Genomic DNA, 24,556 nt, shown 5'->3' with positions numbered 1-24,556 from the left:
CCCCCCCCACACACACAAGTAAATTGTAAATGTGCAACCACCTCCCCACCTCCAGGCTCCTCCTCATATTACATGTAGTCTCAGAATCCCACACTGGGAACTATAATTTTTTCCCCTCGGATTGATTGTATTTGACTCAGTGCATCTCAAAAAGTGAAAAAAATATTAAATCTAAAAAGTAAAAACTTTGTACATTAATGTATACTTTGGGAGCTGTCTTAGAGATGTGTAACTGGGGATGGTATTCGTTGATCCCTCTACTACTGATTCTGATGCATGATATTATTTTAGTTTGTTACTCTGTCCTGTCTAGATCTTAGCATGACATGTGATGTCCTCAAGTTATGCTATCACTTGCTGTGAACTATACTACTGGAACTGCTTTAACAGCCTGTAGATATGCTCTGTGTGACCAAAAGAGTAATAACAAGGTAGACAAGTGCTCGAATGTATGAAAACACAGTGTAACAGGAATATGTAATTGTTTACATCTATACATTGAATTGTCATAAATTAAAATCAGATTTTAAAACATTTTGAATTTCAGAAGTATTTAATTCTCAGTGTATACAAAAAGTGTAAGACATATGACCAAAATAATTTGCGAAACTTATTTTTAGTTCCGGAAACCTGTATCGCGGAAACGACATATTCCGCTCGTCCGTCTGTAACACTGTGTTTTGAGCTCTATTGTCTATGGTACGATAAATATACAACAATAATTAGATGTAGACTAGGTTATGGTAGCAAATATACAGGAACTACACAACAAACAGTGAAATCAAGCACAACACGTTTGGAATGGTGCGCTAACATTGTGTACGGAAATATAATTTCGTGTATAAAACCAGACCCGGAGGCGATCCAAAGATATATCGATCCGGAATACGAATCGGAACTTCGAAAAATTGATTTTTATTTAAGTTCCGAGCATTAATGCTATTTAATTTTAATGTATATCAAATATAAGTGTGGGACACGATAAAGTATTATATTTGTGACGGTATGGATAATAAAATGACATATTTTTGCCTTTTACGCATTGAAATAGGAATAGACAAAATGGGGTGGGGGAATGGAGTTCTAACTTCAAGTGAGCGGAATTGCAAAATGTTCAAAGGGAACCCCACATTTTTTATGCTTACCGAAAATCATATATACCTGGCTGTCTTTTGTAAAAGTTTTATAAAATTGACATGGGTTTTGATCGCATTTTGGCTTGTTTTTAATGCATTCGTTCGATGTAAATTTGTTAAAATTGCATTTTGAAGAGAATAGATGGCCATGAAAAATGCATAAATATACCAAATATAATCATTTTTGTTTTATTTCTGCTTTTGATAGTACATCACGAGATGTGTAAAAATTATTCAACTTTGTTGTAACTTAAATTTTGTAAATATTATAGAAAACAATTTTTTACTTAATTTTCACCTTTTGGGGGAAATTTGCAGAAAAGTAGCTACCTTACAGCGGAAATATCTCAAAGAGTAAGTCGAGAACCCCCTTTTTTTCTTTTCATATATGGAATCTACGTAAAACATGCAAGAAAATAAGCCTAATTAGAAAAAAAATTACATGGGTTTTTAAAAAAGGATGGACCCACCATAAAACATTTGCTGTATATACAAAATTATTTTGGATAAGTTGATGCCCACAAAAAAAAAAATCATAAAAGCGAACCTAATATGAACTAAAGTAAATCATGTTACTGTTTTGGATGTAAACGACGCTGCCTAAATTTAGATAACAGAGACATGTGTTTCTTTTCTCACTCACTCTAATTAAATGTCAAAATCTACGGGTTGTTTGAAGGAAAAGAAAGTTTACCTCTGTGTTACATTAAAAAGTTGATCGTCTACATATTAAGCTGTGTAAAATAGGTTTTTAACGAAAGAAAAATTAAATCTAAGAAAACCAGAGCTGTAGGAAACATCCATTATTCCCTATTAGAGATATGCCACAGTATGCTACTAAAACAACAACGAATGGAGGAAGATGACGTTCGAATTTAGAATACATGTCATGTATTTCGTTTTTATTGCTAAAAACTGCCATACGTTTTGCTTCAACGACATACAATAAAACCACTAGAGAAACACAATTTGCTGTAATATTAATAGCTTTACTGTTAACGTATATTTAAACATGACGTCACTCAAAGCAATTATATAACATCTGATATAATAATTTGTTAACCGCTCTGAGACGACCTACGAACTAGGTTGTAATAAAGCGGTATATAAGAACCTCGAATTTTTATTATTATTATTATTATTATTAAAGGTTTGTTGGTTGTTTGGGAATATAAGCGTGTGCTAACGTACTACAGTGTAGTTGTCTCTTGATTTATTTAATGTTTTTTACAGTTAAATAATCATACAAAATGTAGCATTGAAATAATACCAAACTTTTTTGTACTTACAGCAAAATCGTGCCCTTCTGGTTTCATATATACCGAATGTGGTTCGTTCTGTCCGCGCACCTGCAACAACGTATTCGTTGAAGTTTCCGATTCATGTTCGAAGGAGACAACAGAGTGTGTATCTGGATGCGAATGTCCACGTAACAAAGTACTCCAAGATGGCAATTGTGTTTCACTCAGCGAATGTAAATGTCAATACAATCGAAGGACATACGAACCCAGTGAAACCATAAAAGTAGACTGCAATTCCTGGTGAGTAATAAATATACAGAAAGGATAAATAAGCGAAGAGTAAACATCTGAGGTGATTTAAAGTTATGTATTTGAATGGTACATACAATTGTTTTAATTAAGCATAAAACATCATCTTAAATAAACAAATAACCACAATATCATTAGGTTTTGACTGATAATTCAAGAGTATTGGAAGAACATTTGACAGTTCCATCTGATGTAGCAAAGTAAAATCGACTGACTCGTCATTATCTCGTATGCCCTCCGCCACCCACACTCGCGCATCTGTCAAATCCCTGATTATCATGTGCATAGAGTTCAGCATTTATTTGGTCGAGAGCAGCCGGGTCATTCCGACGCCCCCGTACCCTCCTGTCAAGTCCAACCCATACATGTCGATTTGCGACAAATTTAGATTGTACGGCGGCCAGTCGAGTAGATTAATGTTTGCGAGAAATGTTTACAAACTACATGGAGCCGGACTTCATCCTGCTGGAAAAGTAGGTGATGATGTTGCACAAATAAAACTGCAACCGGGCGGAAGATTTCATCCCTATATCTTACGGCCGTTAAATTCCCGGCTACCACAATCAACGGTGACTGATCCCGTGATATATCCCTTCCCAAACCTATTCCTCTCAAGAACGCAAGCGTCGACAAAGCGTTCCACACGACGTCGACCGTCCGGACGAAAAATAGTTGAGTGCATAATTTAAGGCCAAGCAGTTAAATAATAGTTGCATATTTCGTTTTATCCTGCGTTTCTTCATCCATTCAGTATATAATAATGTAAATAACATGTATATAACGAAAAGTATATATTTGCACTTAAGCCAATACTATAAGGACAGTTCTTTTATCTGCAATTATCTATGCAAGTGCTGTCAATTTTTGGTAATTGAGTTATTTAAATCACATTCACGAAAAGGGCATTAACTAGAAGTGAAATGCTGAATAAAACAACATTTACAACCAATATAAAACAATGTTGCACTTTTATGTAAACAAAATGACTGCATCAGAACGCACACACAACAGAAAGGTAGTTAATATTGATATCATGTACGGATTTAAAGCACAATCTTTGGTCGACCGTTTATTTTAATTTTTTTTATATACTTTATTACAATTTAAACATACTTAATTAATTTTATAAGCAGTTACCATAGGATAAGTGATGATTATACTCGATTTGATACAGCATAGCTTCTCGTGAAGGCAATTTCCTGTCGCGGTATTAAAATTCAGTATAGATCTCATGAATGTTATTTTAATCCCCCGGGGGTGTTAAGCTGTACTGGGACGAATTTAATTATGTGACGTAATATAGACGGTAGGGTTACGTAGTCATGTCTGAAGTAGGATAGGCGTCTACACACTTGTATTTATTTATTTGTTATATTATTGTCTATTTGCTTGTTTTATTTGTGGCTAAAATAACTTAGCATGATACAACTGACTTCCCAGTATGTACTATCGCACAAAATTATTTTTTTGCTGTCTTATAACATTAATCAATACTTTTGAAACAACCATACTGTTTCCCCATTTGTGAAAACGAAAACTATGAATGTTATTCCGTCAATTGAAAACAATGATGTCGGGACTACATTAAATCCAGGAACACAAATTACAATATTCCGTCTTTGCATACTGCAGAGTTATCTTCTCTTGGGAGCAGGTATTAATTGTTACGTCACTTGTTTGTGAGAGTAACGTCATCAATTTTTGAGAAAACGACGTAGTTTTATCACACAAACCAATGACGTAACAATCAATACCTGCTCCCAAGAAAAGATAACTCTGCAATACGCAAAGACGGAATATGCTGAATTCAATGTATTTACAATAGGAATAGCCGTTACAAATCCCAACGATAGTTCAGTATCACAGTGATGTGTTTATTCTTGCTTATTAGATTTGTCAAACAAGGGCCTAGATCAAATTTCAATCAAAAATAACCTTTATGGTACCGTCTATATAGCAAATGAATTCCATTTTACAGAATACAATGAATGCTATTTTGTTATTTGCTATTTACTTTGTTACTAACCGTGCCTGAATTCAGTGTAAATGTACAACAACTGTAGTATATCAAAAGAGGGTTGTAGCACATTGATTGTATTATTTTGACAGCACATGCAATCTTGGTAAGTGGACATGCACGGAACATGAGTGTTCCCGAATTGCGAGAATGAACGGTCTCAATCACATAACTACATTTGATGGGAAGCACTATAGCTTAGAGCCATCCTCGTGTTCCTACGTTTTTATTGAGGTAAGTTCATACCACTATCAGAGGAATATTGAGTTTGCGGGAACATTTAGTTATCCACACATTCTAACTTCCAGGTGAAACAAATATTAAAACAACAGTTATATAATACCCGAATCGGTCATGTAAGTATATGTCATCTCATCATTAGCTTCGAGTTGTTCCCAGTATACTGTAATGAAAGATGAAAGGACGTTCAATTTGATGGCATTTTCGATCAGTCCTTCAATAGGTGTATTATCTATAAGCACTTAATTTTGATTACAGTTGTTGCCTTGTTGAACGTTGTCAAAATCTTTCCCTTGTAAACCAATCACATCCCACTAGCTTTAAGCTTTGCCATAACAGTGGAGTATGATGACGTCATAATAATATCACCTCTTTAATAATACTTTCACTCTTTGAAAACTGCACCGGCTAGCACAACATACACAGATGTTTTGTGACATAAAATAGTATATCGTTTTCTGATCTTTTCTGTATTGAACATCATATCTGGTCAATCGAGGAAATCAGTATCAATTTTGAATCTTGTTTTTGTGTCCTGTATCTGACTACTCGTATTGTTTACAATAGATATAAAGCACTCAAAAAGCACATTAAAAAATAAATAAATGACGTTTTAATAGTTTTGAATACAAATTATAATGATATCGGACTTTCACACAAGATATAATCTCTGTGGTACATGTATATCTATTTCAGCCAAGAAATTCAAACGGAGATAGCAGAACCGATTTAACCGTGAATGTAAAATTCGACTCGTGCCCAACTACGAGCACTGTTTACGACCGAAACTGTATGGCGTCAGTGTCTCTTAAATACAAATCGACCAAAGTAAACATACGAGGGAAGGAAATATTTGTAAATGGTAAAGCTTTAAATCCAAAACGAGGATCGGATAAGTTCGTCTCACCAGACCTGATCATCAAACAGGCAACAACGAGCGTTATTATGGTCCGGGGATATGGATTCCAACTTTTCTATGATGGCCAACAAAACCTGTACGTGCTTCTTGATCGTGTATTTAACAACCAGGTAAATACTCATTTGTTTATATTTACATGCCTAGTATTGCAAAACGCACTTACACCAGATCGTAACAAGTGAAATATGTGTGTTTCAATTAACAAATTTGTCTCACTGTATAGGATCAATTTTCAGCTTATAAACAGTAATAGCCATCCTAATTTAACATTCAACGAAATAAATTGTGTCATGTATTTGAAATTAACCATTCATTCGACAGTACTTAATTAATGAGGTACATGTTTATCTTATCAAAAATTGTAATTTTCTTTTCGTTTCTAGGTACTTGGATTATTCGGAAATTTTGATGATACTTCTTCAAATGATTTTGAAACAAAAAGTGGAAACATCGAGCCAAAAAGTCATGATTTTGCACATGAATACAAAAACTGTTTGGATCCATCAAAGGAATACAACCATCAATGTCTAGATCCAGTAAAGGTAAGGAAAGCATGATTCCATAATGTAAATATTGTTATATTCTGATGAAACCATTGTAATTCTGTAAATCAAACTTAAGGCAAAACTAGAAACATGGAATATCTCGAATTTACATAAAAAGCATACTATGTTATCTTCTTTTAATCCTTGGTATAAAATATGAAACTGCCAAAGAAAACAATGCATACAATGTATAAACCAGAATTGGACAAAGAAATTATATTTAAAAGTGTCTATTAATATGCATTAAATAATGCAAATATTAAAAGAGTAGTATAATAACATTTTTTTCCCTTTCCTTCATTGATTATTTTACAAAACAATAACCTGTTTACTGCTTAGGCGTTGTTCTGAAAACAGCATTTAAAAAAGAGTAACATATACACGAAGCATTAAACAAGCCGCTGTTGATGCATACACATAATAGTGTCATAAATAATCACTTTAAGTGACAAAACATTCAAGTAGATTGAAAGAAAAAGCGAAAAACGTGTCCCCTCCCGGAACACCTGGTTGTATTATCTTTGTCCGTTTTCAATGGTTGTGTAAGTCATTCCTTTGTTCACATTTAGCGCTATGTTAATAGATTGAGTTCGAATTGTGGTGTTGGTGGACATTCGGTAATCCCATGTTTCTTTTTTGTCAGATAAAAGAAGCAGAAAATATGTGCGGGCCACTTCTTAGTCACCCCTTGTTCAGTGAATGCGTCGAATATGTCGGTTTGAATCTTTTTTACAAATATTGTATGGAGGACTACTGTTCAAGTAAGACCCAGGACTGTAACAACACAGTGTGTGCTATTACAGCAGCGATGTCCTTGGCTTGTACACACATTGGAGACAACAGCGCAGTCGACTGGCTTTCTGATCCAACATGGTCTGACATGTGTGGTACGTTGAATGCACTTACAATATATCGTATACATTTGTATTGCAAATTGCGTGTTGTTAGCGTATCGTTGTTGATAATTTTCAAACCAACATGATTTTTCTTTGATGATATTCTGACTTGATTAAATTAAATCTATGCTGTAATAATAAAACATATCGTATTTAACTTTATCCATTGGCAACAAAAAACGTATTTGTTCAAACGTATTTGTTCAAACGTATTTGCTCAAATCCACAAATTGATTCTTTTCTTAATTTCAGTAAACACAATTCCACAGCGCCAATAACAACAAGACATTTTTTGTTATAAGTTACGATGATACTAACGCGTGCCAGTTCTGTTTGCTCAATATAAACATGCACGGTCTACGCTCTTTTAAAAGATTTACACGTATTGTAAGTTAAAAATATCCTTCTGTATGTGAATGTTTCCAAATACATCCACGTTAAACTTGAGCAAATGGATTAGGTATAGGATCCAGAAATAATGACATAAGCTATTATATCGAGTTGTCGATAAAATGAGAAAAGACATCACGTAACAAATGTTTGCGAGCACATAAAGATAAACTTTACAAAGTTTTATAAAGAAACACTGCGATTGCTAAAAAATGTGCTGATAGTTTCTTAAAAATGTGCTTGTTCAGAATGCATTAAGAATAACCAATTCTACAGTTGTCACTAGCTTAGAAATGCGCAGGTGAGCATAAAATATATCGCAAAAGAATTAAATAATATTAACAAATAATAAACGGACAACAATTACAAGATTAATGAATATTTATATAATTATATATGCCTCATAATGTGATGTAATTTATAATATCACACAATCGTTTCTTTATCATCTTTAAAACAACATTAATTAATAAACACCTGTATGAATTTTTTTTTACAGTCTGTTATGTTATTATTAAGACATAATGCAAATGGGCTTGTTTTTACTACTTGTTTTGTTATTGTACTGGTATAAATGTTTATACTGTAATGGACTAGTAAGCATTAGGAATACAATATTATGGTAAAATACGCCCACGGTCATTCAGCGAATACGCCTTTATTGATTGAACCTACAAGCCATATTGGGGTGTTCCGTCGCCCTAACAGAGCGACTGTGTGAATGTGGCCACGTTCGGTATACATATACAATTAAATGGAATCTCATTTGTCTGGAAAATAGACTTTCTACAAGTTCCCGATCTCGTTTTGATCTGGTGTAACGGGTTTTTGTAATATTTATCAAATTATAATAGGTTTAATAGCAAACACACATCTGAAAAACATGTCAAAAAACAAGTTGTGTGTTGTTTTAAAAAATAAATAAAATAGAAGTATTTAAAAAAAACGACCAATTTGGCGGCCATTTTGAAAAAGTGTATTAGTGTGTATTTCTTGCGCTTCACGAAGGGCAAAAACTTCACCTTTTTTGACACTAGATTAATCACTTAAATTGTCATTGTGTCACCATTTTTAAATGTAGCAGGTTCAATTTAGCTGTACAACTTTATAATGTTCAATATGATTAAAATAATATGTAAAAAAGTGGAAAGTTATATATATTTTTTTTTTTTTTACATATTAGGGTAACTGAAGCACTTTTGATTTTTGACCCCGAAAAAGGTGAAAAATAACACAAATAATAAAAGGACTAAAAAAGAAGCACACCGACCCCCCATTTTTATGGCTGTTTTAGAAAGAGAAACACATTTCCTTTTGATTCATTGAATACCAAAAAAAGTTTAATACAGGATTTTTTTTTATATCAAGCGTTTAATCTGCAAAAATCTGTATTTCGGAGTAAATTGAATAAGATTAAGAAATTTTACTTCCATAATTTAAAAGAAAATAATGTTTTTATCAATTCTACAAACATGCATACATATCTTATAACAGACTTGGAAGAAATTGTATGAATTTGTTCTGCAAATGGTCAAAACCCAAAAATTCACCTAAAATCACCTATTGTGTTAAATTGGTATCTTTGACCGATCATAGAACAAAAACGAACACACGGACATATATATATTTTTGCATTTTCTACTATGCCATTATCTCCTTTTTCCAAACATCAATATAAGAAAAAAAGTTTAATACAGGAATATTTTGACTTCTCAGAGGTGTACATCCTTAAGCACAGTATGATTCTAGTGAACACGGTTCACGCATATCTTAAACTCCCAAAGTCTTGAATAAACGAGAACAACGCTTACTGAGTTTCGCCTATTAGAATTTTCGGTTTCGTTTTCGTTTTCTATATGACTTGTTTTCATCACAGCATAATGATCCTTTTGGTTTGAGAAAACATTTAAAATTTTGACGATTTCTGTTGTCCAGCTGGATATGATGTGTGCCAAGGGGGCAGCGTCTACACCACTTGCGCCAGTATATGCCAGGGATCCTGTCGTGATGTACAAGTCAATGATGTTTCCTGCAAGGAAATTTGTATGCCGGGATGTAAATGTCCAAGCGATCAACTTTGGAGTGATAAGAATAACATGTGCGTTGGAATCGAGGAGTGTGATTGTTATGACGAGTATACGAACTCATTCAAAGATGCACATTCAATAAATCCCCAAGGCTGCACAAACTGGTAAGCATTTAGGACAAGTGGTTTTCTTCAGTTACGTTTCCCAGCGAAAACAACATTTGTGAAGGTCCCAACTCACATGTTCTGGTAGTAGATTTAACTGGCAAGCAGTCATATGTTTTAAACATTTACATATTCGACGCATCGAATTCTGTAATTTCGTACTTGGAATATTGTATCAAATGCATTTTTTTTAAATCATCACATCGATCTGTATCGAATGTTAACAAACTGATCCACGTAGTCATACGGGTATTCGCAAACATAACAGTTTACATGTCTACGTTTCTTTTTTATGCCAGTACCTGTGAAAATGCTACTTGGGTGTGTGACAATCCCGACTGTGTTGTTGGCATAACCTGTCCTAAAAACCAGATCTACAGAACAAGCATCACTGGTTGCGAACCCACTTGTGAAACTTTGGACCGTTACATATCGTGTACTAACGAAATAAGATATGATGGATGTGCCTGCCCGGATGATATGTACCGAACCCCAAATGTATGTCATTATATCAGTAAGGGAATGCAGATTGCGTTAAAATGAAATCTTTTCATAAAAAAAATGATCTAAAAGACGTGACTATTAGTAGTCATGCCATCCAACATATAAAATAAAACTCACGCTAGGAATTAAGGTTACAATATATTTTAAAAGTCAAACTTAACACATTTAAGTATTTTCAAGAAACGTCTAATCCAACAGTTAGTTTTACAGTGATTGTCTTATGCTGTGTTTCATTCTGTTGCCAGGGAACTTGTGTAGTGAAAGGAGAATGTCCATGTTCTCGATTCGGTGAATACTTTAATCCAGGTGATGTCTTCGAGGAATCCTGCAAGACTTAGTAAGTAACACATCATATAAATACTAGCTACTTACTATTCTTCATAAAAAAAAGAAAAAAAGAAAACAACTATCTACATATTAAAACGTTGTCTTTATATCTAATCGAATTTCCATGCATTTCGTTTTACCTGTGTTATTTTTATAGTGGAAAAAAAATAAAAAAATTGACCAGATTTTAAATTCTGTTATACGGTTCTTATTTACCAGAAAATAGAGTTACACTAGCCTGGGAAGGACTTTCAGAATGGTTTAACGTGTTTGTTCCCTGTCCTCTTAAAGATATTTCAATAACATTTATTCGAACGAATTCGATGGTCCGTTGTACCAACAACTCTAAAACAAATATTAGTAATCCAAGCCTTACTGACACTAAGAAGATGCGTCTTTAAGTATTCAACAAAAAGTAAGTCGAGGTAATATATTTGATCAATTTTGTAAACACATCACCTAAATAATTAAAGCGTAGTTATTTTTGTTGTTTGTGTTATTTAGATGTTGTTTGATTGTGTTAACCTGTTAGTTTCTGTTCGTTCGATCTATAAAACAAATATTATAACTGTAGGGTTAATAGATATATATCATCATGTAAGCAACTGATGACTGTGAAGTGTTTCAGAGCCATTTATGCTGGAAATATTTGATTTGACGATACTTACTCTTAGCCTTATGGCTCATTAGAGTATTTCAATGATTAATTTTGACACTCTTTAACAATGACCTATCATTTAAAATGTCATGGAAATACATCATCATGTACAAGGCATTAAAAGTAAAACAACCGTGACAGTTTGCCGAATTAGCTGGTGAAACAACCATGGATCGTGTACTGGAATAACATAGATGCGCCGTTTTATTTTCGGGTTTATGATGTCTTTTGTAGATGAATGTAAGAGTTTAACAAGTATAAAATGAGTCTTTTTTTGACAAAAACATACGTTGAAAAAACTATAAGGTATGACTGTGAATAAAGAGAATATCAAAGCGTCAAATTTTCGTTATGCGATCACAAAGCTGGAAAACCAGTGCAAATTATAAACAAAGGCACACGCGTAGAACTTTGGCAGTCGATGAAATCCAGCATCCAGGTCAAATCCAAATAAGGTCATGTTTGAAACCAAAGGATGCACGAGTGAGATAATCGAAAGCGTCTATATCTCTATCGGAAAGAGAACTGGAATATCATTTCTTTAATCATATGAATACTATATTGCTTATCTTGCAGCCGCTGTGTAAACAGGCACTGGGATGTCATAGCGAAACAGGACTGCCCAGGTAAGACTGAATAGGTGACCCACTTATTTCATGTTTGTGGTCATACAATTATAAATTACGGACATCACAAGTTCACTAGAATAACCCCTTCTCCACAGTTTCGTTAATTTACTTGAAGCAACGTTTGAACGTCAAATGTCGTAAGTCAAGCTCCTCAAGGCTCAAAAAATGAATGTTGAATGTCGTTTGTCTAGCTGCTTATCATTCGAAATCCGAATGTCGTATGTCGAGCCGGTGCACATACAAAATATTATTGTCGTATCACGAGCTGCCCAACAGTCATAGTCTGAAAGTCAAATGCCAAATGTCGAAACGCTCATCATTCAGAAATTCTGAATGTCGTATGTCGAGCCACTCAACTTTGAAAATTTAAAAGTCGATTGACGTTTATCGAAACATGCGACATTCAGATTTTCAATGTCGCATTTCATGCGTAGAGTCCCTCAACATTCATAATCTAAATGTCGTATGACGCATGTCGAGCCACGCAACATTTAAAATCTGTATATCGCATGTCAAGTCGCTCAAAATTGAAAACCCTAATGTCGTATGTCGATTCGCTCAATATTCAAAATCTGAATGTCGTAAGTCGTATGTTGTTCCAAATTCCCCAAACTATTCATTTCTTAATGTCTGTTTTAGCTGTGTGTTGGGCATCAGGAGATCCCCATTACAATACTTTTGACGGCTCCCACTATCCGTTCCAAGGCGATTGTGCATACACATTGGCTAAAGAGCAAAATGGCAAAACATTTGACATAAGTGCAGAAAATGTTGAGTGTGGAAGCAGTGGGGTAACCTGTACTAAATCTGTAATAGTGACGTTGCAAGGTGGATTAAAGATTTCGATGGTCAGAGGATCCCGCGTAAAAGTTGGTGATACATATGTAAACGGTATTCGCCACAAGGTATCCGGTGTTGATGTTACAATAGAGGCTCCCTGGGTCCGTGTAACGATTATCAATGAAGACATTTCCGTTCTGTGGGACAATGGTGAGTAATTGATATCTGTTATGTATACTGTTGTTTATGTCTCAACAGGCAAATCATTTTTGGTACAAACTAGTTAAGAAAGTAAATGACAAAATGACAGTATAACGCTTCTCCCCTCAAAGACAACAAACGTATGAGTCTGTACATTTGCAACATGCTTAAATTGATGAGGACATTAGGCTTTTGGTGACTTATTTACACATTGTACATCAACATGCATTTATTTATTACTGAAGAAAAGAAAACTTACAAATAAGTCAGAATCAATCCTCATCAGTAAGATACATACTTATAAAACATCAAAATAACGATTTTCTCTACATCTGCATTCAATGTGCATTATCAATATGTCATATTATTGGCCATTTGCTCTTTTAAAGGTTTGGTTAATACTTTCTCAGTTGATTTATGCATATTGTATTTTCCCTTTCTTCAAAGGCACAAGAGTGTACATTTTCCTTGGCTCCAAATGGCGGGGTAAAGTGGAAGGCCTTTGTGGAAATTATGATGGGATCGATAATAATGACTTTCAATCTCAGACTGGAATGAATGACAATCAGGACATCAATTTATTCGCTAACTCGTGGAAAAGAAGTACAACCTGTGCAGACGTAACAGGCCACCCATCAGAATCCAGCCCTTGTCAGGTTAGTGTTAGTTTCCTTTCAAACTTGCTCATTCGAACACAAAACTGCTGTACAGGAGGTAAACTAGGTATTTTAGAATCCTCATGTATTATGTACTCTACAGTATGTTGACGACGTGTCTTGCACAGTGAACATTGAAATAAAAGATTATGCGGAACAACGGATTCATTAACAACATATATCTCTGCGTTTCAGTGCATCTTATTACGCTATATTTCAAACGCAACCTAACATGCTACATGGTTTTGAACAAATAAATTGTGGCACAATAAGATCATACAATAGCGCTGCATGGTAGTTATGCTTAACGTACACTGTAATATCGTTTGTGTAAAACAACAACATAAAAGAAATCAAATTGTCAAATTGTGATTTGCAACATTAACTCGATAACATTATAAAAAAAAAATGCAAAAAAAAACCGTCTTAAAGAACTTTTCAAAAAAGATATTCTTTATTTTTATTTTCTGATGTTGATTTTTATAAAAAATAAATAAATCATAAAATGTACATACGGGCACTACAAATTATACCTTCAGGGTAGCCAGAGTATTCGTGCTGATTGGGCCAAAAGATCTTGCGGAATAATTACTGAAGGTGAAATATTCGCTAAATGTCGCCAACAACCTACAATACAGGCAGAGGAAATGTATCAGGATTGTTTGACTGACGCATGCAGGTAATTATTTAGTTTCTAGCCAAATTAGAGTAAATATAGTGGTGCTTTTATCTAACGAATATAAAGACAAGCAAAATAGAGCTGGTTACATCCGTATGAGAATTTGTATTTTTCATTCCCACGGTAGTTGAAAAGATATGTTGAATCATTGTTATTTTTGATAAATTCATTAATGCATATCATCCACTGCCTTTTCCATGATGGATGCCTTTCTATATTGATTAAGATCGTATTTTAAACAGGATTGCTGTCCCTTTACTAAATTCAGCAAGCCAATGACTCCGGGCACAGTTCTTATGTGTTTGATGAACACATCCGATAGCCCCATTCACTGGAAATCTACAGCCAAACTTTCAATTAAATATAACTTTTATTTTTGTTGACGAAGTCGTTAGAATGCTTACAAACGCTTCACTCCTTTTGACTCAAAACGGATAGGCATTCAGCAAACAGGATACAGCTACCTATTAAATATCATTAATATAGATCAAATTCTTTTGAAAATGTGAACATATAGGAAACGTTTGACCTTTGATGTGGATCAAAGTAATTCATTAAAAAAAAGAAACGTATAATACAGCCATGTACTTAACAAATAGCTATACTATATGCTATACAATTCAGAGCAATGTAGTTGTAGGTTTTTAGCACATTTAAACCCTGTAAACTTTACTTTTTTTTCAAAATGACGTATATGCATATTTTTGATATGCTTTCATCAAAACATGCGATAACCCAAGCAGCATACACTAATCCAAATTCTAAATTAGAATATGTCGTTTGTAGCATGTAAAACATTAAAATTTTCAACTTTGAAAACAGCAAGGAAACAATGGCCAATAATCCTGCCAGCTACACTCAAATAATAAATAGTTTTAAAACGAAGTGTTGGACACATGTGACCCCATATAAGTTTGGTTATAAATCAGGGGAATTAATTTCCACAAAATTGCAATTTACAGATTAGTCATCCTATCATATAATGGCAAATAATTGTGGTCCTCTTGAATAATTAGCTGGATGTACTCAACTCAATTGACTTCTTATATTTTGAATATATGTTCTGTTTGTTTGGTTGTTTTTTTTGGTTGTTTTTTATATAGACGAAAGTCAATCATCCCAGTAAAATTTGAGGGTAAAAATAAATGAATAATTAATATGGTAACTAATGTATAGTCATTTGAAGAGATAATCAGATTTGAAACCTATAACTTTACAAATGAGTGAAAATGAACGTAAGACACACACTTTAACATTTGGCAAACGATCTATTATGTCAAAATGATAAAGATAAAGGGGTGCACCTAAATACATTTATTATATGAATGTTATTAAAAGCAAGTACCTATCCTTATTACATTTAAGTCCCCCAAATCGTCTGTTATCACCTATTTTTCCACAGCTGTGATAAAGGTGGAGACTGCGAGTGTCTGTGTACAGCGATCGCCAATTTCGCGGAAGCGTGTAACGCGATGGGCGTACATGTTAAATGGAGAACACCACACTTCTGTCGTAAGTGTTCGCATAACGTATTAATTTTCATTGCATATCTAAATATTGAATATTGTCTTCTGTAATGTTTAGTGTCTTTATTTTAATACAAGCTGTTATCGTTCTTAGTTATTGTAAGCCTTGTTAACGCATTGGTATTTCCACGAGAGGTCATTTGTGTTATAATTGCAATTTTTGCCAATACTTCTCTCAAATTGTTCATATTTTTGTTTTTCGCAACATTTGGTAATTCATATATTTTGGAACAAGATATTTAGCCCAATGTTCCGTTATACAGCTATCATGTGTGAAGGAGGTAGGCGTTACACACCTTGTCGTTCTCCATGTCAACAAACATGTGCAAACATTGGTAACGAACCGGAACCGTACTGTAATGATACACAATGTGTAGAAGGATGCAGCTGCCCAGATGGTTACGTGGAAGACGGTAAGGGTACAATAGCCAGAAAGTCGATTTTGTTATTCTAGATCTAAGATTTTTATCTCATTAAATAATTGTTTTTATAATCAAGTGTCATCCATCTTATGAGAACTATCCTATATCATATACTATATTTGAAAAGCAGTTATTAATGAAGTAATTGGCTGATATTAGGGCCTATGCATCTGGCTGGCCAGTAGCCGAAGGTTATTTATAGTGAAATATCCGTATTGAAATCACATGCTTCAATTATCAATGTCCAACGATTGTCATGTATTACACTAAAAAATTGATCTCTGATTGATTGGTTGGTTGGTTAAGTCCTGCAAAAGATCAAGTTTAGTTTCACCGTGAAACGTACATATTAATTATATGATACTAACTTGATAGTAAGTATTGGATAACATGTATATGTCATTAATAGTCAATATGATGATTCATGAGAGAAAGAAAGAAAACTGTCATGTCCTAATTGGTTTGATTTTGAATATTGGCTTACTACTTGAATAACTTTCAACTATTAGACGTTTGCATTTTCCGCTTTCTTTTCCATTCCTCAAAGACGATGGCTGTAAACCCGCCGACACATGTCCGTGTTATTATCAGGGTTTGGAATTCGAAACAGGATCCGTTATAACTCACGATTGTATGACATGGTACGTTTAACATAGGATATAATTATGGTACCACAATATCGCATTTACAATACATTTATGTTATGACAGAGACAATAATCACTGCCATACCATTTCTTGTTACGTGTATTAAAGTTGTAATTTACTGCTTTTAAATGATTATTTTACTTTTGCATAAAAATGTTACTAAGTAAATCAAGGAATTAACGTTTTTGTTCATTGCATAAGAACCAGAGCAAAAAGTAAACCAACATTACGAAATTAACGTTTTACGCTCATTTAGGAATATCTTTTGACGGGAAAGTGTCCTTCCATCTGTAAACTATGATATAGAGACTGGGTCCATGTTTATACTTCGTTATTGCAAGCACGTTAATGGTTAAATATATGTTTTTACTAAATATATAAAGCATATTTGGCTGCATTTTAAGTATTTAATTTTAAAATGAGCCGACTTCATGCACAAAATTTTCTGTAAATTATTATCTATTAATACATTTGTTCTATTTGAGAGCTGCAGCTGTAAAGTTTAACGGATTATTTTTCAGTACGTGCCTTTCGGGATCGTTCCAGTGTAGGGGTGCAAGCTGTAAGCCTAACTGCACAGCGGATGAATACACCTGTTCTAACGGAAAATGCATTTCAAATATTTACAAATGTGACAACATTCATGATTGTGATGATGGATCTGATGAAATGAATTGCAGTAAGTTTCCGTTATGATGAAATATCGAACATAAGTCACGAGCGTATAAAGGGTATCCTAATTTACATATACGTGTTCGGACGTAATCATTGTGTATTGAAGATATACATTTCCCCCATGTTACCTTATATTCGACGCTTGGCTTGCCATATATTATAGAATAATGGAGGACATATCATACATCACCACTTCCATGTATTATGCGAATACTTAAATAAAATACAAACAAGATTTTATGTAGCTTCTCAACACTTATCAGTCCAACGGAATTCTTTTGTAGAGTTATAATATTTTTGAAACTATTAAACTATTGTCATTCCTATTATAACTGTAATGTTACTATTTGCCATTGCTCTCACAGCGTGTAGTGTTGGTGAATTCCGATGCGGCAGTGGGCAATGTATAAATGCAACTGAGGTATGTGACAGCATGACTGACTGTTTGGATTCAACCGATGAATTTAACTGCACATGTGAGTAGAATGATTTCTTACCAACACTTATTGCTATGTCATCATACATGGCAATGAGAAATAAAAGTAACATTTATGATCAAAAGTATTTTTCAACAATGGTACAAAACAATGACGTATTTCTTAATCAACGACTCAAACTACTTGTTTTAAGATAAATGGTAACAACAAGTTGAAATTTATTAATATCTTCGTCACTATTGTGAAATATTTCGAAACAAAAGTAAAAAGTATTCCATAAAAATCAAATATTGCAATGCATGTTACTGTTTGAAAATAGCAACGAATAAAGAAAACAGTTCATTACATTGGAAAACCTGTACTTCACTTACGTTACCATCTAGAATTGATAAATTCACAGCATAAGAAAGAGTTTCCTATTGAATGACTGCAAAGTATATGAACAAGTTGACGGGAAAGTTGCTTACATATAATATTTTCAAAACGTATGTATCTTCCATCTTGCAATTGTTATAAAATGTTAGCTCCGAATTTGCACATTGGCTTTTCCCCCGGCATTATTCAGACGATAACGAGTGCAGTGAACAGGATAAGTAATGTCATGTTTAGTGAAGTTTGTAAAAACATGTTTTCGATTGATATAACGTTATTTACAGAAGCTGATTTCATCGCCTACAATTAATACCAACGAAGGATGTTGTTTCATTTCATTTCAACAATTTTGTACTCATGATGGTATATTAAAGGGATCGAACAACAGGCTATGCCTATATGAGTTCTCTTCTGCATGCATTTGTATGAAACTGTATATATATTTATTATAATTCATAATGAAAAGAAAAATTGAAAAAAGATACAATTTATATGCAAAACATATATCAATGTGCAAATCAATGGCATATGGGAGATAAATCAAACTGTTTATAGAAATTATAGGTCAAATTGTGCTGTATCTTGAGGATGTTTTTTTTACATAAACCTGTACAAATACAAGCAGTAGCCTGTGTCGGTAACCTAACATCAATTGACGAAATGTCTCCCCAGCATATATTGCTTTAATATGCAGGATATTTGTACTTCTATTTCTGCCACATTTGTTTTGCTTTATAAAATAAAATTCTTGCAAAGAATATGTGGTAATGCAATAAATAAGACTTATATTTCAAAGTAGTTTGTAAGACTACGTCTTTCAGAATATTCTTATATATAGAAAGGTATGCATAGATATCAACACCTCCTCCTCCTCCTCCTCCTCTCCTCCTCCTCCTCCTCCTCCTGTCTGTTGTTCTATGTCTCCGCATGGCCTCTCCAAATGCTTCAATCACCACCAGCCCACATTTTCTGATCAACGAAAATGTTAACCAAGTACACGGCTGAATACACAAATTCATAAAAATTGAAAAATATTATCTAAAGCATATTTTCTCTGTGATTTGTATTCCTAGATGCCTGTAAAGACAGAGTCAACACCTTTCAGTGTTTGGATGGAAACTGCCTTCCCATTACGTTTCGTTGTGATGAGGCAAATGACTGTGATGACGGATCAGATGAAGTTAACTGCACAAGTAAGTTTCAATCTCAAATTAATTACACCCTCAATTATAAAAATGTCCGTTGTTAAGTTAACAAATCTCTGCTCTTTCTGAGAAAGGGAATTGTGGGATTGCCTAAACGAAAACATCTCGCTGAGACTGATTTCATTTCTGACTGTAAGTTTCCAGATTGTCTTTCGAGAGTATGTTGCTGCCACATATACACTATTTTACCGTACTGCTTCAATTTTTTACGTTAAAACCATAGGATGTGTTGAGAGGTTACTAATAGTATTGCCTCATTAACCATAGATGTACATATATTATAGTTAAAAGAATAAACATCAACCTGAAATAGATTTTTTTTATATAGCGACCGAATTTCGAGTATCTATTTGAGGTGTAAATACAAATTCCTCATAATCTATATGTTCAGATGATGTAGATGTTGTGCTGTGATATCGATGTTTATTTACTATCAAGATGATAACTCTTGAAATTTGTATTTAATTGAGCATAACTAACATACATGTCGTATATTTTATTGACGCATTTAATTTGAATACATTCGTTATAAATATTTTAACCTGCCGCAAATTTTAGATGACCACAATATGTGTCTTTATTTATGACGTCATTGTTTTTGACGTCTTAAGTATGTGTACCTTATCTATGACATCACAAATCCAATAAATTAAAATCGCCCGAAGAGCCCCAAGATAGGCGAAAGTACGTGTGAGATATGGTCTTCAGTGTTTTGTTTAATTATATTTCTACAGTCACATGGGCATTGAATTATTTTATATCTATATATATGTTGTTTTAAAGTTATATATATATATATTTATATATCGCATTTGTTCTAGGTGTAAGTGAAACCTTCAGCGATGTGAGAAAAAAGGGATTATTTAATACCAAATTGATTATAAATATAACTGGCAAAGATTATAGACAATGTCGGGCAATTGTTAATTTAAGGTTATTACATAAGACAACTGCGACAGTTTCTCATTCGATTGGAGCGCAAAACTCCTGAAGAGTGCTACTTAACATGGACTTTTAAACTTTTTATTATATAATCAAAGAAGTAATAACGACAGTGCTGACAACGGGATTTGTAAAAACAATCAGGGCAATCAGTCCCTTTTCAAGACAGAAACATGATCACTTTTATATAACAAGATTAAACAGTCACTATCAAACAAACCTACGTACATGCTAATGTATCCCCATGGTTGGCCTGTAACCGAAGGCTTATCATTGTACACAAAATCATCTTGAAAAAGTGAGGTCAGGTGAAGTAGTAGAAAAAAACGAAATCTATAACAGCAGCTGTTCGTGTAAACACGGAGCGAATTTTTGTTTTGTTTTGTTTAATTTATTGTTAAGCTGTGACAGGATAATTGCCAACCGGTCTTATCACGTGTATGGTAAACTCGATAATTCTTAATATCAGTGAACTGCTGGGCATACGTCCACAAGGAAAGTGATCGGCCTATATGGATATTCCACGGAAAGGTCAATACTACGAGTCATTTTTGTCTGACTATACTTTGCACTTTTCGTGAGAAGAAAAAAGCTTGAAAGGGTCTCAAAAGAAGATAGACACGGACAATGTATTAGTCCTAAAACGCTTCACAGCATGTAACCATTAATTGTTTTCATTCCCCCCAAACGAGATACATGAGATAATCAAACGTGTTAATTTTGACGAGAGGGAGATACTATTTTGAACTTGATATTTCTCCCCATAACATCCTTATATAAAGATATCTTCAAGTGAAATGTGGCAAGGCAGCATATTTCGAACTCAGTAAATTGAAACGTGTTTTTAAATCAAAATGACATTTTATGTTATATCGTTTCTCTGTAGCCTGTGAATCGCCAAACGAATTCCAATGTACAAAAAGTAGGAGTTGCCTTCCGCCGGCTCTGTTGTGCGATCATCACGATGACTGTGGGGACGCTGAGGATGAAATTGGATGCAGTAAGTCTGCACGTATAGTTTATACATGTCATGTTATTTAAATATCAACCATTTACTTATTTTTTATGACTATCGATGACTTTGATGAGACGTTTAAACATTGTAGGTGGATATTGGAAAATTCATTTTTATACACTAAAGCATTGATAAACATGACGTCTTCAATTTGTATTGCACTTTGACATCAAAGAGTTAGAAAAACCAGTTTTACGTGAAGAACAATCAGTGTGTGGTGATATGCGTTGAAAGATTTCATTATGTTTCTGTATCTCCTGGATTCCAGAGGTCGGTTATATCTGTACCAAAGTTGTTTTAACTTGTAATCGTGTATTTATGCTGTCGGTTAAACTGATATTATTATTCTTATTTTTTGTGCAGAAGAGTATATTTACTACGATCTTTTACAATATTTTAACTATAACCCACTTGTTATAAGCTAGCGTAGAATGTAAACTGTCTTTCAAATTGCATACAATGAATACATAATGTCTGTATAATACAATATGTAACCCTGCTTCCCTTACTAAGTTTATGTGTCGCATTTTATTTGCTTCCCAAGAACAAGCTCAGCGCTTTTGCCCTTTTGTATGTGAATACCACAGACGTTGACATGTTTTAGTGTTGATGTTATAAAGTAGCATCTGACCTGTAGCAATGTGCCCTGGCACGTTCAAAACACAAAAAAAAAAATGTTTTGGATCGCAATTCGAAAATATGCCCAGTGGGCCTCTTTAGCCTAGGGTATCGATGATGTTCTTTTGCATGCAAATACCTGAGATGTTGACATGTGTTAGTGTAAATGTTAAAAAGGTGGCATTTTACCTCTTACAATGTGTATTTATAACAACGCTCAGCGGACATCTTTAACCTGGGGAGTTGTTATGTAAATACCCTAGACGTTGACATGCTGTGGTATATGTGATTTGAATATCAAATTATTCCAACATTTCTTTGCTTTAATTATACCCCTACCTAGTGATAACTTTTGTGTAAGTCTGCCTGTCCGAAGCATAAATACATGAAGTTCATATTTACACCATGACATGATAATGTTGAGCTCTACATCGGCTAACATTTCAGTGGGCATCAGTCATAATTAAAGGGTCAAAGGTCACGATAAAAACCGCTTTCAAAGTAAAAAGCTTGTGATATTTAAAGGACCCCCTCAAAATGTTTTTGATTATATTTACACTATAGTATGGTAACATTGAGTTCCACACTAGAATAGATTATGGTAGTCTTTAATCAAGTCGAAAGGGTCAAACGTCATAGGCAAAGCTTGATTGGTAGGGGTATAAGGGAGGGGGTATAACAGTGTTAGCCTTTGTTTTCATCACATATATATGGATTGTCTCTTTGTCTTTGTCTTTGTCTTTTTCCTCTCTATATCTGAATTAGATATCAGCTGTAGAATGAGTGTGTTCAAATTATACTATTCAATATATCTTTTAAAAAACTTTAATTGATTTCAACATGCTCATATTTCAATACTTTTACTGTTACTGTAAGCTAGATGAAATTGTACTTGTCTTTACTATAAATCCTTAAAGTTCATTTATATCTTTATTTCAGCTACCGGAACGACAATTTCTACCTCAACTATTACAACACCAAAATATGCGACAACGACAACACAGACGACAACGTCACCTGTCACCTCGACGTCACCTAGCACGACGCCGTCATATACCACAACGACATCATCTGCCGCGACATCACGCACCACAACGCCGTTACCTACCACAATAACGACACTAAGCACGACGCCGTCACCTACCACAACGCCGTCACCTACCACAACACCGTCATCCAGCACGACGCCGTCTTATACCACACCGACATCATCTACAACGACACCGCACTCCACATCGCCGTCACCTACCACAACGCCGTCATCCAGCACGACGCCGTCATATACCACACCGACATCATCTACCACGACACCGCCCACTACAACGCCGATACTTACCACAACGACGTCACCTACCACTACGCCGTCATATACCACACCTACATCATCTACCACGACACCGCCCACCACAACGACGTCACCTACCACAACGTCGTCATCCAGCACGACGCCGTCATATACCGCACCGACATCATCTACCACAACGACGTCACCTACCACAACGAGGTCACCTTTCACTACTAGTCCGACGCATACAGCGACTACGACAGGTATTCATAACCGTATTACGAGTTAATAACAAAATACAGAGAGGTTTTCGAATCTTAAAATACAACCCCAAACTCTAAAGTAATATCTCATTTTTTATTTTGACATTATTTTAATATCAATATATTCCTAGCAATCTTATTGATTTATCGGCATATAATTTTGAAAGATTAATAAATTTATTTAACATAAGTATAATCTTATTTCTCATTACTTGTTAACGACTTACGACACGTTAAAGTTAATGTGGTGAGGGTATTGCAGTGATATGCACCGCAATGTTTTAAAAACGCAATAGAAAACGAAATTTTAATAGTCACCATAGAATTCGCTTACATTCTATGTGTCTGCTTTTGAATGCAAAATTAAAATTGATGTCGGTCCTGCTTCATAATACTATAATAATAGCGGCAACCTTTCATTGAACATAAAACATGAAGTGTGCATAGTCACGTAACATCAATCACAACAGTTATGTTCGTGTTTTCCAACAACACACGGAACAGATACCAATTGTAAAGAGTAGGTCAGTGTACTGCTGAAAGGTCATTCGTTAATTACCTTAGGTAACAGTAGTTTATGCCGTTGCTTTCACATTCGTGTATAGAATATAAAACAAACCCTCTATGGAATCGAAAGACCTCTTTATACTCGATTATTTTTGACATAAACCTTCATATTTTAAGATTCCATCGATCTTTCTTAACCAATGCTTGATATTATCTAGTTTCAAAGAACCCCTCTTCCGATAACAAAGCCATTCGCAACAAATAATAAAATTAAATAAAAAACGATTTTAGCTTTATTTACAGAATGTAAAGGTCCAAGCTATT

The 24,556-nt window shown here is 34.2% G+C and overlaps 1 protein-coding gene across 7 annotated transcripts in view; it reads left to right on the top strand.

The window, feature by feature from the left end:
• LOC110442395 (mucin-2-like) overlaps positions 1-24,556 on the top strand; it is a 73,097-nt gene that overhangs the window by 35,085 nt on the left and 13,456 nt on the right. For all 7 annotated transcript variants that reach the window (XM_021485989.1, XM_021485988.1, XM_021485986.1 and 4 more), the window contains exons 13-32: positions 2,428-2,677; positions 4,796-4,937; positions 5,640-5,972; positions 6,246-6,404; positions 7,051-7,294; positions 9,629-9,884; positions 10,184-10,382; positions 10,634-10,725; positions 11,950-11,999; positions 12,642-12,992; positions 13,431-13,639; positions 14,179-14,318; positions 15,721-15,830; positions 16,108-16,257; positions 16,814-16,907; positions 17,435-17,592; positions 17,954-18,064; positions 19,471-19,590; positions 21,431-21,544; positions 23,117-23,725. In XM_021485989.1, the coding sequence (XP_021341664.1) occupies positions 2,428-2,677; positions 4,796-4,937; positions 5,640-5,972; positions 6,246-6,404; positions 7,051-7,294; positions 9,629-9,884; positions 10,184-10,382; positions 10,634-10,725; positions 11,950-11,999; positions 12,642-12,992; positions 13,431-13,639; positions 14,179-14,318; positions 15,721-15,830; positions 16,108-16,257; positions 16,814-16,907; positions 17,435-17,592; positions 17,954-18,064; positions 19,471-19,590; positions 21,431-21,544; positions 23,117-23,725 (3,891 nt within the window). The remainder of the gene's footprint in view (positions 1-2,427; positions 2,678-4,795; positions 4,938-5,639; positions 5,973-6,245; positions 6,405-7,050; positions 7,295-9,628; positions 9,885-10,183; positions 10,383-10,633; positions 10,726-11,949; positions 12,000-12,641; positions 12,993-13,430; positions 13,640-14,178; positions 14,319-15,720; positions 15,831-16,107; positions 16,258-16,813; positions 16,908-17,434; positions 17,593-17,953; positions 18,065-19,470; positions 19,591-21,430; positions 21,545-23,116; positions 23,726-24,556) is intronic.

Source organism: Mizuhopecten yessoensis, unplaced genomic scaffold (assembly GCF_002113885.1).
Source record: "Mizuhopecten yessoensis strain PY_sf001 unplaced genomic scaffold, ASM211388v2 scaffold716259, whole genome shotgun sequence".
Classification (NCBI taxonomy): Eukaryota; Metazoa; Mollusca; class Bivalvia; order Pectinida; family Pectinidae; genus Mizuhopecten; species Mizuhopecten yessoensis.
Note: the sequence above shows the minus strand (reverse complement) of the source record. Positions and strands in the feature narration are given on the sequence as shown.